The following is a 19,000-nucleotide window of genomic DNA, read 5'->3' on the forward strand; positions in this document are numbered from 1 at the left end:
TTGATCCTAACAGTGGAGGATGGAGCCTCTTTCCATAGAGATAGTCCTCGATCTGCATCTCCCAGTACCCAAGACCAGTGCATTCGAACTGCTCAATCCCAGGTGCTTTCACTTTGTCTCTAGTCATCATTCTCCTTCAGATCTGACCTTGGCTCTTGATACCAGTTATTGTACAAAACATATTCACACCAACGATGGCAAACTAAAGCAAAAGCAGGCACGATCAAGCAAACATGACACAATATAAGTTATTCGGCAAATTGCCTAAGTCCACAGAGCTATAGAAATCTTATTACCAGTACTCGGCAAATATACGTTACCCGGCAAATATACGTTATCCGGCAAATTCCCAGTACCCAAGACCAGTGCATTCGAACTGCTCAACCCCAAGTGCTTTCACTTTGTCTCGTCATCGTTCTCCTTCAGATTCGACCTTGGCTCTTGATACCAGTTATTGTACAAAACATATTCACACCAACGATGGCAAACTAAAGCAAAAGCAAGCATGATCAAGCAAACATGACACACAATATACGTTATTCGACAAATTGCCTAGGTCCACAGAGCTGCAGAAATCTTATTAACCAGAGGAGATTATAATCACTCAATCTCAACTCACACTCTTTAGGGCATTTTGCTCTCTCACACAATATTCACCTACTTGACAATTGTTCTCTCTCAAAATATGCTGAAAGTCTTACAAAATAAGTCAAATATAACATATTTATAGTAAACGGCATTGGAAACCTAACTTGGCAAAAAATACGTTCTCCGCTCGAGTGATATGTTAAGCGCACCTTAAGCGGGGTGTCAAGCATGGCTCAAGCGAACACTAGGGTTTGTGTCTTGCTTAAGCCTAATGTTGAGCGAGACTCGAGTGAACTCATAGGTGAAACTTCGCTCAAACTCACCTTAAGCAAACTTACGCTTTGAGCTTCGGTCGAGCCCACTGAACGATAGTCAAGTGAGCTCACAAGTTTTTCAATTTTCTGCTCTGAGATAATTCTTCACATGTAACCCAACATTGACACAATGAGGAGAGAGGGAACGAATAACACAAAATATAGTTTGAATCAATCAAGTTAAGATTTGGCTGTCACTAGAGATGTAAACTTTAACTTGATAAGCGGCTTTCGCAATGAACGTTTAGCAGATTCATTGGTACACTCATATGCAGAGCAATGAAGGAGGTGCTGAAACAGGGAAACGAGTGGTCAAACCTTGCTCTAGTTTCTTCAATAATGGTGGTGCAGAGTAACATGCAAAGAATGTCAATATTGGCACCGGGCCATTCACGCCCAACCAAGATAAGACCCGAACGTAAAGATGGCTGCTTTCTCACATTCGACCATTACCCATTGAACCCATCCCTTGTCCGCAGTAACCCTTTTTAGCCTAGTCGCTCGAGATCTAGTGCAGACTCTCCTATACCTCCTCCCTTTTCATAACTTTTTCCTCCCGAGTCTTATCCAGCCTTGCATCCTTCATGAAGAACAACTCTAATCGCATCCAATTCAGAAGGCCCAGTAGTTGAAATGTGTTCCCATGATCAACTACTCAATGCATTCACCGGTTGATTAAATTTAGGCATATGCATGGGTGTCAATTTGTTATTGTCGTTTGAATTGCAATCTTTCTTCTCTCGAATAATTTTAATTCAACAATCTTTAAATCAGTTGGCGAAACTCAATTACCAATAAAAAAAAATCTCTCCTAGAAAAATATTTTTAGGCATTATCATCGGTAATAAGACTATATAATGGTCACTTAAAACGTCCAATATGATATAAAAATACTATTTATCATCTTTTAAATCATCATCTTAACATTATTTGCCATGATATCAAATGATTGATAAATATGTGGAACATAATAAATAACTGTTTAATTATTTAATATCATAATATTATGAGATAATGAATAGTAATACTCTCTCAAAAAGTTGAAAAAGCTAAATAAAAAGCTGAAATAGTATAGTCGGTATGCACAAAGCCCGTAAATACAGAAAATATAGCCTACTGGGATGGTTGCTGTTGATGTCATAAAAAGCAAAATAACAAATAGGAAATTTTATACAATGTCTCATTGAAGAGAAACCAAGCCATTTTGATCCAAGGCTGAATTGGTTTGGGACATACCATGCAAATTGGATTGATTCAGGAATGACATGGAGAAACTTCGTATTTAGCTGTTCAGAAGCTAAATGTTTAGCTTCTAAAATCAGACGTGAAACTAGAATCAGCTGCCAAACATTTATCTACCATAAAACATTCTTCAGTCTGAAAAGTTTAAGCATTAACAATGAAAATTTTGCAAATAGGCTACAAGTATAACACACCCATAAATAGAAGGAAAAAAAGCCATAAATGATTGCATACAATGAATGAAAATAACGTATTAATGGCTACCCCTCTTTATCCATTGTAACTGTCACTTGTTAAATTATTTTGACATACCTAGTAAATTCACTTACATACATAGAATAGCAGCTCGATCATGTTATTCGTTTCAAGTGGATCCAAAATATTCCATGGGATACTACAACAAACTTAAAAGGTAGATATATGGGTACTTAACTCAAATGGATTAAACAGATTCTATCCCGGTTTCACTCCGTTCAAACCCATTGCCATGTTCGTGTATCTCAGTGGAGTTCAACACTGAGCTCCCGCCATTAATTTCCACATCACCTCCAGATTCAGATATTTTTGTGATCCTCTGCAGATCATCAGTCACATTTGAAGGATGCGCTATTGGCTGATCATCTGCCAACTGCTCTTTCTGAACTGATGATTTTGGCCTACGGATGGCTTCAGCTGCTTCTGGCATTGCAACTGGGGGTGGCCGAGGAGGGACCCAGGTACGCTGAACTGGTTTCTCACTGGTTTGTGAAGTGTATGACCCCGCCTTGAGTTCATCTTCGTTTTCAATCTCTGTGATTTTGACATTTTTCCGTGCCCACCAAGGTACTGAATTGTCACCATTTAACTGAGAGTTTATTCCATTGTCTTGTACGTTGGAAATCAAGCCTTCCACATTTAGTGGTGACTGAAGTGCTTGGCCTGACATGTTCTGGGCCTGACTATATTCCCACGGCTACTCAGGTGGACATAAAAGTAATTATCAGTTAACCCTCTTTACAAATAGAAAATAATCAGTTTTATGCGATGTGATTGCAAGCATGTTCAGATTAGTTTTTTTAAGCAGAGATTAAAGTAAACTGTTTCAGAATTATCCAGAGAAATTACAATTGCCATTAAATCAATTTTTAATTAAGAAGAGCCAAGCCATTAAACATGTTATGCGCTAAGGGTACAATCAATTTTAACTCATCCAGCCACCTGTTGTAATGCAGGAATTCCAACATTGGTAATGTTAATTACTGTTCCTCAGCCTAAGTAGCGGTCACAAATTCTTCAAAGAACAAAATGATTCCAACTTTCAAATTATATTACTTATACAGCTTACTACATTCAGTTAGTCTTCCTTAGTCCATAAAATCAATTCTTGAAAAGAAGAGAAAAATGAAAAATGAACTAGCTTAAACTAAAAATGATTAGAACCAAACCTTAGCTCTGGGTGCTAAACGAGAATTTGATGGTTGCTGATTGGGGTTTGGGGGTAGATCATTTATTTCCTGCGTAGAAATTTAGAATGACAAAGTATTAGCATTGACCTCACAAACTAGCTGATGCCAATATATAGTTACAGAGTTTACTTTGATATTAGGAGGCCTCTCCCCTCGTTGGATCATGGCCAAAATCTGCAACACCATTATCAAAGTCCAATGAGCAGAATTCATTTAAAACCCCAATCAAGACTTTGCGTTGATATCGGAGCTAAAAATTTATCTGGCTTTACAAATAATCAAACACAAAAAAAAAAAAAAAAAAAAAAAAAAAAGAAAGAAAAAAAAAAGAAGGAACCATTTATTGGAACTAAGCACTTGTGAGTCGGAACAATAAGAAAAACTATATTTTCAAGCTGGTGTGGAGAACATCAGAACCATTTACATGACAGGATTTGATTAGCAAGAGAATCTTATCATATACTTCTTTTAAAAATCAAATATTTCCATGGCAACAATGTAGAAGGTGTGCCCTCCACACCATGTAATGTTGTCTGACACCTTCAATAACAATTAACAAAAAGGTTTAACATATTTTTAGACTCTGTAAAAAACTATTCAAATTTACCCTAAATTCTAAGAACAGTTGGAAATTAAAGACAACAGTACAGAATACTGTCATGCATTAAAAATTAATCCTTCAGTAGTATTTCTCATCAGTGGAAAGATTGGGTTAATAACTTACATCCATATATGACTTAGGGTGAGGAGCAATTGATGGTTCTGCAGTTTTGGGAGGTGAGGAAGATCTCACTGTACATAGCAATTCAAATCATAAGACATTGAAATTTAAACCATTCAAAAAGTTACACAAAAAGTACTGGCACAAGGTCCCTAGAAAACAACCTGAGCGCAAGTCATAGTCTGCCTTGCCATTCACGTATGGTTGCTGCAGCACATTTTGAATTAGTAAATTTAGACAAGTCAAATGTGGACGAGAGAACTGTATGTTCCAAATCTTCGATGGAGCATTAAACACACTAAACTTATGCCTATGTTTTGCTCACCTGTGAACTTGATATAGTGACTTTATGATCTTCTTGATCAATAAAGGAGGATCTCCCTTGGGCACTTGTTTGTCCTGGTGATTAGGCAGAAAGAAAGGATATGCAATTATAAGGTTAGCATATTACCACAAACCACAAACTGGTGAGAGATAATTTGTAGATATGTCCTTGAACTTAGAAAACAGGTTATTTAGAATATGTCAGAATAGATATTATCTCAGGGAGCAAGAGGATTCCATCAAAATACCACAAAATTCAGCACCATATCAGAATACTAAGTAAATCTATGCGACAGCATATATAGCCAAACCAGTCTAGGAACCTGGACGATAACTAGACAGATTGCTTGCGCACAAAACTAGGTATCCATGTGGCACCAACACGCATTCATAATATATGTGACATGTTGCAAGATGGTCACAACACAAACATATGTCCTGTTATTTCACAAGACCAGGTGAACAAGCCGTGAGTTTCCAGCAGTAAAATATACTTTAGTTGAAAAATGTCAAGCTTTGCTAAGGTCTAGCTTTGCTAATATTTTAGTTGAAAATCAAACCAAGGGGAATCACTTTTACTTTATATTTTTTCCATTATTTGGCCGGTAGAAGAGGGAATTGTCTAATGGCATCTATAAATCTCATAAAGCTAGGGAAATAATAGGAACGGAACAACAGAAATTTTGAGGATTGTGAACAGAGCTCAAAATTTTACATTTTAATACTCTCTACTCTCTTCCTTTGGGCAGCCTCTATAGAAAATATGCCAACTTTAAAATATTTTCTTGAATCTCTCTCTTCTTCAAGATAGGCGACTTGCTTATTCTACAACAAAAGAAAGGGTAGTTGTAGATCAGTGTAGACTAGGTCTAAGAAAGGGTAGTTGTAGATCAGTGTAGACTAGGTCTGCATGTTGAGCACTCTTTCCATCACCGGATTCCATGCTATTTAAACGCCCTAAGAAATAGGCTTAACTCCTAAAGGCTCGCATAATCTAGTTGTATAGTCTTGTCCAGTAACCATTCTGAGTGGGGTACAGACTTTTGCTCTGACCAAGCTATTTGGCTTGCCTTTGTATACACCCATGTGCACCTGGATGTAACATTTGCGTTTTTGTGAATGAAGTTTTTGCACTTAAAAATAAAAAAATAAAACTTGTATAATGAACACAACAGCTTTTGGGGAAAGTGTGGATTATGCATCCTTCAAATAACAAGAAAGCCATCTGCATCCCCCAAGGATCCTTCACTGTCCTTTTTCTTGGGCAACTGTGGACCATACAGAGTACAATCAACCAATAATATGGGCCACAAACCCAAGTTATGCTTATAAATTGGGTCTTTAATGTCTCCACCTACATACATAGCCATTAGAAGTTCTTTTGCCCACACAGGGAGTTGTAATGATACAAGGGAGCAACTGAGTCCAGTCCTTTAGTTAGGAAGCTGAAAGACTTGGGGATTAAATTCCTTTATTCCCAAAAGCCAAAGAGATATGCTAACTCAACCTTTAACATATAGAAAGTGTAACGAATTGATTAGGGGCAGCCAATCAAGAACAAACTCTTCTCAGAATTGCAGATAAAATTAATGCAAAATGTTTTTTTAGGCAAGTATATATGCTTATTTAATTAATTGGAAAGAAACTTTTCAGTACCTTCCAATTTCCTTATGGCATTAGTCATGGACTTCATTTCCTGCACTTGCACATCTAAGAGGTTTGTAAATTCTTCAAAATTTCTCCTCTCTGGCCATGCATAGAACAAGGCAAAGCAAATGAGATTTTCTGACCATCAAACATTGCAGAGCAAAAAAAGGGGAGAGAGAGAGAGAGAGAGAGAGAGAGAGAGAGAGCAAATGCAAATACGATACAGATCTCTTCAAAAAAAATAAGCTGAACACCCAGCATTATCCCACCTTCATTTCTTGATTGCAACATTTCTTGGCTTACTTTTGCAACATCAGCAGCTGCAGCTGCAGCTGCTTTTGCAGCAGCGGCTGCTTCTTCTGCCAAACTTGGTTTTGAACCCCCTTTTTCTGCAAGGTCATTTTCTTCCTCCGACACAATCTTGCGTATCCAAGACTTCAACCTAGGAACAATAGCTTTCTAGAAGAGGGAATATGTAATCAATTGATGTGAGCAAGCTTGAGATACCAATTAGCAAAATTCAGCTACTCAGAACCAGTCAGTCACGAGTGAAGTTGGTTAAGAACCATCAAATGCAATGAGCGTTTGATAGAATAGCTATTAACATGTTCACATGTCTGACTTATGGCATGATAGAAGAGGGAGGATTAAACCTTGCTACCTTAACTAGTACAGCTGTTCCAGCACCTGAAACAGCCAGTAATCCGACAGCTAAAATAGCATGAGACCAGTGAAATTGGTACCGCATTAAAGTACCCATGGCACCAGTAGGAGTAGCTACTACAGGCTGTAGAGTTTGTACTGGGGCCTGTGACTGATTGTTTGATGATGACTTCACCTGCCCATCTGTTAGTACCATGATAAATTACACACTGACAATAGTCATAAAAGGACTAGTCAAACTCTAATAAAATCCAAGTCCCACTGTAACACTAATATATACTAAATATATACTACCTTGATTAACATTGCCTGCCTGTGCACTTGGTTGTGGGTCCTGTAAATTCCAAAACAAAGTCAGGCACAAAATAGGGAACGGACATGGATAAGTTGCATTCCAGCAAATGCTCTAGATGAAGATCCAAAAGCAGTGTGGAGGGAAATAAAACAAAAATTTAATTACATACTTACAGGCACACGTCTAAAGGCTTCATCTATCTCCTCCTTGGTGAGGCCCTTCTTCTCAAGAAACGACCTTCTGTAGATGACTGGCGAGCCCCTAACTTTTGGGTGAGAAAGAAATTTAACTGCATTTTGCACTTGTTCCTCTCGCATTGGCTCGGAGTTCACAAACACTGATGGTGTAATACTTTGTTTGGGAGCCTCTGCCCTGGACTCTTGCTGATCCTGATTCGTTTGTTGTGCAAGTTCTGCAACCGAAATTTACAAAAATTATTTTTCAATACTAAATATATTCTCTATTTGCACAATCTTGAGTATATGCCTAAAGAGTGGAAGTATTAGTAACTAGATAGACTTCTAGGATGACCAATATCTAAAAGATGGACGTAAAAGTGGCCTTTTCTCGTTTTCACTCTCCAGAGCCTTTTCTCTCAATTACCATCGGCATCTCTTCCTTGTCTCCGCCCAAGGGGGGGTTGGAGTTTCAGTTCCTCCCCCCCTCCTCCTTCCGGTGTTGTCCATAGTGTTTTTTCCCTTCTTTCTAGTGTTTTCCTTCCATAACACCAAGAAGTACTGATCTACTGCCTACCGGACTTCTCTGACCATCACGCGCCATGCCAACAGAATCTCCAACCACCGATCTGTCGAACGGTTGAAGAAAATTGCCCAAAAGTGTGATGCGTGAGCTTCACGCGCCGCCATGCCAGCGAGCATCTACCGGCATCACGTGCGGCTCCACTGGGATCAGTGGCTTCGGATCTCTCAAGTTCAACCACCGGTTTATTTCCTGCACGTGATCCCCAAGCGCCACCACAGACAGTGATGGTATTTTCCCGGCGTATCAAAGCATCTTCCAATTGCTACTTTCTCTAACCGATGATCAAGATAAAGTGGACGTGGAAGACTCATACAGCCAATCCAGATAATCAAGCTGCAGCACACACCGTCTCACTCATTGTTTTAAATATCATACCGGTACCGGCCAATCATATGCCGCACAGGCCACTGGTCCAGTACAAGTATTATACCTGTTTCATATTGCCCCAAATACTGGCCAATATTTCGACATGTACAGGCCTACGTACCGGCCAGTATTTTGGCCTGTACTTTTCCTTCTTTTTTTTCATTTCTTCAAACTGCAAGCTCATTGTTTAACCCACAATTCAGATCAGACTATTTATAATTTATATATATGTATTTATATATAATTTATTTATATATAGACTATTATTTTGAAATATAATTTATATATATATAATTTATTCATATATCAACTATTCTGAAACAGTACACGAAACAGTACCAATACCGAAATATTTCATTCCAATGCCTTAACCAGTATGGTATTCAAAACTTTGGTCCCACTGCAACTCTTAGTAGCAGTTTAATAGTCTACTTATCAGACTATTCAAAAATTATTTCAAGCAGCTTCTCTTTAATGGAAAATGGGTGGGAGCCAAATTTTGGCTCCACATACCCCTTTCTATTTTCCCCGGTGTTATATTTTATTTGCTTTTGAATGATTGTTGGGAACTCCCATCTCATTGAATCTTGTATCATATAACCCTTAGTTTAATCTATAAAACTACTTGCTTAAAAAAAAAAAAGATAGACTTCATAGGCTTCTGTTCACCAAATTGATCGAGAACATCAACGTGGCTGACACACACACACACACACATAAAGGCTCTAATGACTGGTCCGATACACTACAGCTTCAACAACCAAAAACAAATTAACAGCAAGAAAAAGAAAAAGAGCATAAACCAAACCAAACCAAACCAAACCAAATCAAATTGACCAAAAATATGCGAAACTAATAGAAAAAATGGGAAAAAAAAAAATCAAACCAGGTTTCTGCGTATCCCCGTCCGTTGGATTGGGAGGAGCGCCAGATTGAGTCGCCATAGCCGATTAACGACCTCCTCTGACTGTAAGATAGAAGAAAAAAATAAAGAAAACGCAACCCAAGTGAGAGGAAACAGTGCTGAAGCCTCGAACTGAATAACAATGATAAGACTATAAAGAATATCAGTAAAGATCAGATATTGACGTCAGAGAGATGCTTACATAAAAGGGGATGAGACTCGAGAGCCACAACGCAAGAAAGAGAGGGAGTAGTTCTATATGTAAGCACACGGCGCACTAATGTGCGGACGAATGCTCACGTGGCATGTTTAAAAAAATAAATAAATAAATAAAAAGTGACGGAAAACAAGAAAAAGAGGGAAAGCAGCTTCCGAAGAAAGCTTTCTCATTTCGTGCGTCCAGGCCGTGCGAGACTCTCTTCCCCGATCATCCACGTACATTTTCCGGTGAATTTTCTCCACCATTTTTAGTGTAACCACCAACCTTCTCATCAGTTAACATTTATTTTCATCTATCTCTCACTTTCTCTATTTTGATCTTCAAGTTGTCTCTGTTTTTTTGACAGGTTTCTCAAGTGGTCTCTGTTCCAGTCCATTTTATACCATTAGAGTACATGGTAGTCTCAGAAGGAGAATCTCACCTAGCATTCGACTTTCACATGTAAAAATGTGCTTCCCGAATATCTGTTTTTTGTTTCCTTGTTTATTTGAAAACAAGCATGTAACTTTTCACCATTTTTTTACTCTCTGGTTGTTGTTGTGGTGTTTTCCTTTACGTTACAAAGTATTATTTATTTTGGTTTACAACCAAACTGATTTGTATATAGTTGCTGATCGAGGAAACCAGTTTTAGGAGGGAGGGTTGAAGGCTGCGTTGGTTGGTTTTCTGAAAACAGGGGAGATTGAGGCGAGAGTGAGGGTCGGAGGCTTGTTGGAATAGAAGGTAATTTTTCCACAACGTTCAAATTTCATAGGGATTATACAGTTTATAATAAGTGATTAGTTAAGTAGAAAGTAGTGAAATAATCGGCCCTCATAGATTAAAGAAACATTACAGAAGTGTTATACATGGTCTTAGGGGCATTATTAGCAACCAACATGCTGCATTTCGGATAATGTTGTTAGAATTTATTCTCATGTGCAGGCAAAACTTGTTTTGGTGCTTCAGAACATGAAAAGAGGAATTGACGATTATTTTATGCATAAAGTAGTGAATAAATTCTAGTTGGTCGTAAACATAAATTTTTCCTCTCATTTCTGTTGTACTGTTTTTTTTTTTTTTTTATGTTTTATTTGTGCTTGATCTCTGTCTCTGTCCGAATCCATGTGGTATGTTTGAGTGTGTGATCACGTGGAGGAAGATAGTCTTCAAGAGTAGTTTCTAGTTTTGGTGTTTGCATGCTTTGAAATTCCTAGCTAAAAAATAGGTAAATGTTTGGTTTGAATAAGAGTTCATGTGTCTCTGATCCGTGCTACGGTCCTTGGAAGTCTCTGTGATTATATTGGCTGCTATGCTTGTGGTTGTTGTTTTCCCTCATGCTTTTAATTATTGCTAATTTGATATTTTATTTTTTCGAAATATTTCTCCTCTTTTAATAAACATTTTGCTGGACATAATGACTCTTAGATTTATTGTAAGATCATCCCTTCAATTGTTTCTTTGATCCTCACCATCTGATGGAGGGTGTTAATTTTTCAGTTTCAGAATTGCAAGATTGAGGCTTTTGATTTTCTTTAACCTCTGTTTGGATGTGCAAAGTAATCTATTAATCTATGTCTTACGGTGTTTGGGTTGCTTAGTTTAGTAACAAGGAACAGTTTGTTTCAAAATATAGTATGCATGTATATAGTAACCCCTTTTTATTTTTATTTAATAAATTTTTTTATTCATAGAAAAAAAATATAGTATGCATCTAATACAAGCATTGAACGTGAAGGGCTGGGTTTAATCAAACTATGAAAAAATGACCGTGCTCAATAGTTGGTTTGTAGACATAATTTCTTATTATTTAGTTCTGCACTAATATCTATTTTAGCTAGAACTAGCATGCACATAAACTCTACATATGCAATCATGCATGGTTGTATGTATTAAGTCCGCTTGATAAAAAGTTGCGGCCATATCAATTTAGTTTCAAAATGATAAATTATTCTAAGCATATGTAATATCTTGAGCATGTATACTGCTACCAATGGAAATAGGTAATATAAAGCTAAGCTCCAAATATTTTATTGCATATTATATATATTACAAAAGCTGATTTTTAATGTATAAAAATATTCTCTAGATGGAGAAAGGGAAGGAGCCTGCATCTTCCTCTACACCTCCTACTGCAGATCCAGCAATAAAACAAAAGTCCCAGGTAGGAATTTATCGCTTTTGTAATATTAATCTTTTATACCATTATCATTACTGGTTTTGTTCCGTAGTTGTTCCGTATTTGCCACGAGTACATCTTTGTTTCATAATCTTTTTTATTTTATATGTTAGGCGATACCAATACCATTTTATCCGGATTTGTCAAACTATATGCATGGTTTCCATCTACCAATGCCACGTGCGTGGTTACCACCATTTGTAGTTTGTCCTGATGCAAACCCATCTACATGGACTAGTCAGGTGATAACTTCATTTGTTAAGTACAGTGAATCAGAAAAATTTCAATGTTTGTAATGTAATCAATTTTGTGGGTGTAATTGCAGGGAAATCCACTTCCCCCATTTCACTCGTCAGTTTTCTCTCCGATTGGTGCTCAGTCGACAAGTGCAAGCCATGTGGATGAAATCCAACATATATCACCCGAGTCTAGTGGAAAAAGTTTGTCTACGCCCTCCATTCATGATACAAATGAACCCAATGATGCTGATCAGTCCGGGAATACTGTTGAAGTCAAAGATGCCGATCAGTCCGGGGGTACAAATACTATGCATACTGAAGAGGCCGATATCGTTGAGGAGCCGAAGTTGGGAATGGTGTTTAAATCTGAAGAGGAGTTACTTTCTTACTATAAACGATATGGGCAACAATCCGGTTTTGGGATTAACAAACAAAGGAGTCATAGGTTTGAGGATGGGAGTATTAGATATGTCACATTGGGTTGTGCTCGTGGTGGGAAGGCACGGAACCGTACGACAAATGTTGCGAGACCGCGTCCGACATCAAAGACAGAATGTAAGGCAAGGATAAATGTGATGTTTGACAAAGGGGTGTTGAAGGTGTCCAGTGTTAACAATTCCCATAATCACGGGCTAAGTCCACAAAAATCGAGGTTCTTTCGCTGCAATAGAGAAGTGAGCTCGTCTGTTAAGAGAGTGCTAGATATAAATGATCAGGCTGGGATCAGAATGAACAAGAGTTTCGCCGCTCTTGTTCAAGAAGCGGGTGGTTTTGAGAACTTGCCATTCACTGAAAAAGACTGCCGTAATTACATTGACAAGGCACGCCACCTTCGACTAGGAAAAGGTGGCGCTGGAGCCCTCCGTGAGTACTTTACTCGGATGCAATATAAGAATGACGGGTTCTTTTCAGTAATGGATATGGATGATGACGGGCGGTTGAGAAATGTATTCTGGGCGGACGCCCGAAGTAGGGCAGCCTACAAATATTTTGGAGACGTCGTCACATTCGACACGACATATTTGACAAATAGATATGGGATGCCGTTTGCACCGTTTGTTGGTGTAAACCATCATGGTCAGTCAATTCTTTTGGGGGCAGGATTAATTTCTAGTGAGGATACAGAAACGTTCACATGGTTATTTCAGACTTGGTTGACTTGTATGGATGGTGAAGCTCCCAAGGCTATTATCACAGATCAAGATCGAGCCATGAAAAATGCTATTAGTCTCGTCTTTCCAAACTCCCGACACAGATATTGCTTATGGCACATATTGAAGAAATTGCCAGAGAAACTAGGTTCACATGGTGCATACAAAACTGGTTTGAAAAGCCAATTGCTTGCTTCTGTGTATGACTCTCACACGAAAGAGGAGTTTGAGGGCTCTTGGCAAGTGTTGATTACGAAGTACAACTTGCAGGAGAATCAGTGGTTGAAGAGTTTATACGCTGAGCGTACATATTGGGCACCAGTGTTCATGAAAGATGTTTTTTGGGCTGGAATGAGTACAACCCAATGAAGCGAGAGCATGAATGCATTTTTTGACGGGTATGTTCATGCTAAGACAAACTTAAAAGAGTTTGTCGATCAGTTTGATAATGCATTGAGGAAGAAGATTGAGAGTGAAAGTGAGGCGGATTTCCAGTCATTCAACGTCACAATTCCCGTCGTCTCTCCCTCTCCACTTGAGAAGATTTTTCAAGAGATATACACTTGCAATAAATTTAGAGAAGTTCAGAAAGAAGTTATAGGGATACTTGCAACTCTTCCAGCTCTACACCAGAAGGATGGTGTAATTGCAACGTACCATGTAGAATGTGAAGTGAATGCTGATGAATTCATGAAGGAGGTGACTCACACAGTGTACTTTAATGAGGCCGAATGCGAAGTGAAGTGTTCATGTGCCTTGTTTGAGATGAGAGGGATATTGTGTAGACATGTATTAGGCATTATGAGAGTTAACAAAGTCCATTCGGTTCCAGAAAAGTACATACTTGATCGATGGAGGAAAGACATAAAAAGGACATACACTCTTATACCTTCTTCTTATGACTTAGTTGATCAGAGGCCTGAAGTTAGCAGATATTCACGTATCATCAAGAAATGTTACGAAGTAGCCACAAATGCATCGTCATGTGATGAGCACACTGAGGATATGCTAGCTAAACTAGATGCGATGAACTTAGGCTACCACACGAACTTGCCGCCCTCGAAGGTTGGTGTGATTCATGCCAACACAACCACAGATGCAAGTTCTAAGAAAGTGCTGAGTCCTCATGTAGTAAGAGGAAAAGGTAGACCTCCAACTCTTAGAAAGAAATCAATGATTGAGAAAGTTAAACCCACGACGAAGAAGGCAAGTCAAAAGGGAAAGCGTAAACAGGTTAACTAAGTGCACTGTTCTAAATTTTTTAGCTTTTAAACCTTGTGGCTGGGTTTTGATATAACTGACATATATAATTTGCATTTTTGGTCATATATATATACTTGGTTTTTTTGCTTTGTAGCCACATGGACACGAAGGCGAAGTTGTTGGAACGTGCAGGAATTTATTTGGGGTAACAGTTGTTGGAACACAACAAAATGTCCCAGTTGAGGTACATTTACGGGCTTTTTTATGAGTTCTTATATTTTTTTTAGCTTTTAATACATATTGATCATTTTGGGTGATTATTTTGAGTCTATAGCTTCAATTTGATCTAATATTCCGTTTATGTATTGTTAGCCAATACATAAGACTACCGAAGTGTCCGACTTTAGTATAGCGGAGTTTGGGTTTGCCGTGAATCAGACTCAAGAAAGTGTAATCAAGTCTTCTTTAACTTGGTGATATTGTGAAAATTGTTATTGATGAGTGTTTTAAACTTTGTTGTTTTATGAATCAATAACTGAGTTTGTAATGTGGACAGATTTGGCTTGGTCCGGATGGAACCCAACCGGATAGCTTGCGTGAGACACAACCGTCACAATGAGAGACTTTTATCTGGTTTGTATGGAGATTGCTTAATACATGGTTAGTCTTTCCAATTTTGCTTGCTTATGGAGCTTAGGAAAACTACACTATTATGGTGGAAGTGTAACTTTATTTGTATATTTAAAATGAAATAATATTCATTCATTCTAAGAAATGTAATTACGAGTATACCTTCTTTGGCCTGCTGATGTGGTGTAGTATGAATAACCCAAAGTTGTTGGAGAATGAAGAGGCTAATAAATATTTAATTCTTTTCAGTTTTTATGAAGGCACTACGCCATGTGCTTGTTATTTTTGGTGGTTTAAATTAAATCATGGTGTCATTATACTTGATATTTAAATTAAATTAAAAATGAGACTCATTGAGCTTTTATACTTGATTTGGTGCTCTTCATGGCAGTGATGTACCAAAATTGGCTGATGAATGCGAACTACCAAACGATGGGTGGAAAGTTGAGCAGCTCCTTGAGCACTTACTACACTCTTATTGCTGGAATTCCTGGAGCAGCAGATGAAAAAAACAGATTTTCATCTGGCGTACACAGTTTGGTGCTTGATGGGTGGTGTATTTGTATAGTTTCAGTGGAGCAAGACTTAAAAAAAATCTATGGATGATGTACATATGTATATAATTGGGTGCAAAGGAGCCGTTGTAATATGACTTGTTGGGTGGAAGTTCCCATGTAAATATTTTTTGATGGGTAGTTTGAGCAGTTGTAATTAGTTTTAGATTTAAAGGAGAGAAAGTGCTGTTGTATGTTTTCATATTACCACAGGCTTGAACACAAAGTTGTAATGGATACACAAACAGGCAGTAGAAATATTTATCAGTGTTTTTCTACTCCCTGTTTTTCATCAGTTAATTTCTAATATGTATTCTTTTACTTCAATGATGGTGCTTTTCACGTTAGATCACAGGTTTTGATATGAAAAAAACAGATTTGATACATTAATCTGTCCATGAATGGGCTCAGGTTCCATTTTTACATGATTCATTGAATTTGTCATTTTACAGGATATGCATCTTTCTTGGCACCAGGCATGAACACTCAAGTTATAAATGGAACCTGGCAAAATTTGCATAGTTTTTACGTTGGCCATCTGAATTCCCGAATTGAGTGCTTGGCAGGATTAAAAGGAAATGCTAAAAAAGGCAGTTGAATGCATCAACTTTGCATGGATACGTAGGCAATGTCAAATACCTGGACAATTTGCAAAAGATAAACATCCACTTTGCATAGATACGTAGCAGATATACAAATTGCCTACTCTTTAGAGTGTCGTCCCACAAGTTCCTTGATAATGTACATATATTTCCCACAAAATTATAGGCATTTCCATAACTACTACTATATTACATCACCAAGTGTTCATAAAAAGCACACTAAAATCCCGAGTAGTGGGTTGTCAATATGATCGTACGTAAAACAAATAGAGTAATATTAAAATTGCCCAACATATACGAATATGTATGCGTTGATGCCGAAGTTCCAACTCCATCTTGACAATTTCGCCCTCTCTTTTACGAACCTCTTCCATCCAATGTCGAACTTCTTCCATAGTTTTTCGAACCTCTTCCTCTAATTTTCGAAGCTCTTCTCGTGTTTTTTGAAACTCCTCTTGTGTTTTCTGAAGCTCATCCTGCTTCCTTAACAGCTTAATATCAATTTTCACAAGTTCTTGTTCTCTTTCCTGACTGCTATCTGCCCATTTAAAAAAGTTGTAATGTGGTAACCCCTGTATAATCAACCAAACAAGAAGCATATTTTGTCAATATAAATACTAAAAATTTTACTCAAACCCAAATGCACGAAGTTAGAGTGAATGTTAACAATTTTTGTACCTTCATATTGTAGTTTGAACACCCAAAGAATGCTCGCCCCGGATTTCGCCGGGTATTTGATGTTCTAAGTGAAGCAGGTGATCCACAGGTGCACATTGGGTTGTTTTCCAATGTGCGATTAACAATAGAAGATGAGGAAATCGACGATGATACCTTCTCTTTACTCAACATGTTCCCAAGTAACTATGGAGTATACAGATCCAGAAATGAAATTGATGATTCCATCTACTGATTTATGTTGAGGTTTTGTAATGATTTAACTAGTTGGTTTATCAGAAAACTAGCTCATCATGATGTATTAGTCAAAAGTTTTCCAGCTGATCAACCCTAAGAATGCATTAGATCCAACAAAATCTACCGACAAATCAATTCCAATATTACCACCAAGTCTTAACAAGTGGAATACAATCAAGTGGAATATCATTTCCAGTGGAATACAATCAATCCGCATGAAAAAATAAATCTTAACTTTTATTCTGTAAAAATACACAAAACTGGAAAATCTGAGTTGGTATACTGTTGATATGTTGAAAAAGAGTTGATATTAATATGAGACTATTGATACACATGAGCATTCTGTTTGTGAGTCAAGAAACAGAGGTTATTTTTGTTGTTTCAAGAAAGAAGTTCATTTATATTTGTTCAAACAGAGGATTTCTTGACTAACAAAAAATCTTGGCCTTTTTATAACTATAAAACAGAGAGGTTTTATAACACTAACAATAGAACAGTTAAGATTTGTTTCCTTAGGGGCAAGAGTGGTTGCATAGTAACAAAGTTTATCTTTTGTCACATTTGAAATAATTACATTACAAACTTATAAAACTCTATATATCTAATTCATCATAAAAGAGAAATTGTCCAATGGCAGATTACCAACAGCCAAGGTAACTGGATGAGAACCACAACAGCGACTTAGTCAATAACTGCCATTATTGTTCTAACTGTGCAGTACTGATCCTAACATACTAACCACCAATAACCTTTATAAATGAACTGTACAAAGATTTATCCACAATGACAGACCACATTATTCAGCAGGCAGAGGAGCTAGATAATACCAAGAACTTGCTTCATGAAAAATAACAACATCATGCAGAAGGCAATAATTTCATCCTCCAAAAACAAACAATGGCAGAGGAGAATATGTCTAAAATAATGACATTTGGTGCATCATCTCATTAGATGGAGAAACCAGCAGGTCAAGACCCAACACCAATTCAAGAGGAAAGTGCACAGGCTTATGCACCTTTTATGATAGATCTTATTAGCAAATTTCAATCACTTGAACTCACAACAAACCATGTAAATCTGATCTTGTATATATATCCAACTCCAGGAAACACAGAATCGAGCAAATCCAAGCTCAACAATATGCTGGCTACAATATTTGCCCCGGTAGGAGTAAACCAAAATGCTCCTCAGTTCGTAGAGATAATAAAGCAAGGAGTCGGTGATTGAAAACAAACAAACATATAAATAATTTATCTCCTGCTTAATTTACAGCTTCCAAGAGGGACCTAGTGGAATTGTTGTGGTAAGGGGAAAAAGGGTTTAGATCTTCTATAATTACTGTATGAACTCTAAAGGTCAGAGTGACAGATAAATAAAGCAAGTCTTCCAAGCATGTGGAAAACTGACCTTGGTATCCATGCCATATATTCTTTCAATGTTGGATTTTATGCAATCAATGCTTGCTTTTTTTATTATGTAACATGACCAGTTCTATGGAATCATCCACAACATAAGAACTAATATGTTTCTAACTTACTAAAAACTTACCCATAGAATCACAAATAAAGTTAGATGGAATTGGAAAGCCGATAGAAACGATTGTTCGAATAACATAACATAAAGCAGGAGAGAGAGAGAGAGAGAGAGAGAGAGAGAGAGAGAGAGAGAGAGAGAGAGAGAGAGAGAGAGAGAGAGAGAGAGAGAGAGAGAGAGACCTGTTAATCTGTGAACAGCCCGATTTAGGGTTTCCCCAACAAACAATCTCTACGCCTGCACGAACCCATTTCAGGACCAACAAAACTCAAAATGAAGACATAAAACAGAAAAATAATATATATCAGATTGAATATATATGAGGTGAAATCAAAATTTGTGAAAAAAATCTACCTGCAAACTTCTTGATTCTCTTCGTCAGGCAGCATAGAACTACTCGGGTTCGAAAAAGGGTGAAATGAAGAAAGGGGGAAGAATTGAACCCTAGCAGAAAACGAAGAGACCAATAATTCCCGCTCTGATGAAACGCAGCGTTTTCATTTACAATGAAAGATGAAACAGACCAG

At 37.6% G+C, this 19,000-nt stretch overlaps 3 protein-coding genes across 4 annotated transcripts; 1 reads left to right on the plus strand and 2 right to left on the minus strand.

The window, feature by feature from the left end:
* Nucleotides 1–2,345: 2,345 nt before the first annotated feature.
* LOC122281723 (peroxisomal membrane protein PEX14) lies at nt 2,346–9,587 on the minus strand. The gene is made up of 13 exons (XM_043093469.1): nt 9,474–9,587; nt 9,254–9,334; nt 7,413–7,651; nt 7,239–7,278; nt 6,943–7,127; nt 6,551–6,740; nt 6,291–6,380; nt 4,636–4,709; nt 4,475–4,517; nt 4,314–4,381; nt 3,719–3,763; nt 3,569–3,637; nt 2,346–3,096 (listed from the first exon to the last, which is right to left on the minus strand). Exons 2-13 carry the CDS (start codon nt 9,309–9,311, stop codon nt 2,587–2,589), a joined length of 1,611 nt encoding a protein of 536 aa, XP_042949403.1. The 5' UTR covers nt 9,312–9,334; nt 9,474–9,587; the 3' UTR covers nt 2,346–2,586.
* Nucleotides 9,588–11,766: 2,179 nt separating this feature from the next.
* On the plus strand, nt 11,767–15,628 carry LOC122282043 (protein FAR1-RELATED SEQUENCE 5-like). Of its 2 annotated transcripts, XM_043093958.1 has the most exons (6): nt 11,767–11,891; nt 11,975–14,272; nt 14,397–14,486; nt 14,615–14,692; nt 14,799–14,902; nt 15,264–15,628. In XM_043093958.1, exons 1-2 carry the CDS (start codon nt 11,802–11,804, stop codon nt 13,406–13,408), a joined length of 1,524 nt encoding a protein of 507 aa, XP_042949892.1. In that variant the 5' UTR covers nt 11,767–11,801; the 3' UTR covers nt 13,409–14,272; nt 14,397–14,486; nt 14,615–14,692; nt 14,799–14,902; nt 15,264–15,628. The 2 variants fall into 2 exon arrangements, with proteins under 2 accessions (XP_042949892.1, XP_042949891.1); XM_043093957.1 differs by having other exon boundaries at nt 14,799–15,628.
* A 511-nt stretch (nt 15,629–16,139) lies between these two features.
* Nucleotides 16,140–18,638, minus strand: LOC122282906. The gene is made up of 2 exons (XM_043094971.1): nt 16,707–18,638; nt 16,140–16,600 (listed from the first exon to the last, which is right to left on the minus strand). The coding sequence occupies exons 1-2, from the start codon at nt 16,875–16,877 to the stop codon at nt 16,271–16,273; spliced, it is 501 nt and encodes a 166-aa protein (XP_042950905.1). The 5' UTR covers nt 16,878–18,638; the 3' UTR covers nt 16,140–16,270.
* Nucleotides 18,639–19,000: the final 362 nt, after the last annotated feature.

Source organism: Carya illinoinensis, chromosome 11 (genome assembly GCF_018687715.1).
Source record: "Carya illinoinensis cultivar Pawnee chromosome 11, C.illinoinensisPawnee_v1, whole genome shotgun sequence".
NCBI classification, from domain to species: Eukaryota; Viridiplantae; Streptophyta; class Magnoliopsida; order Fagales; family Juglandaceae; genus Carya; species Carya illinoinensis.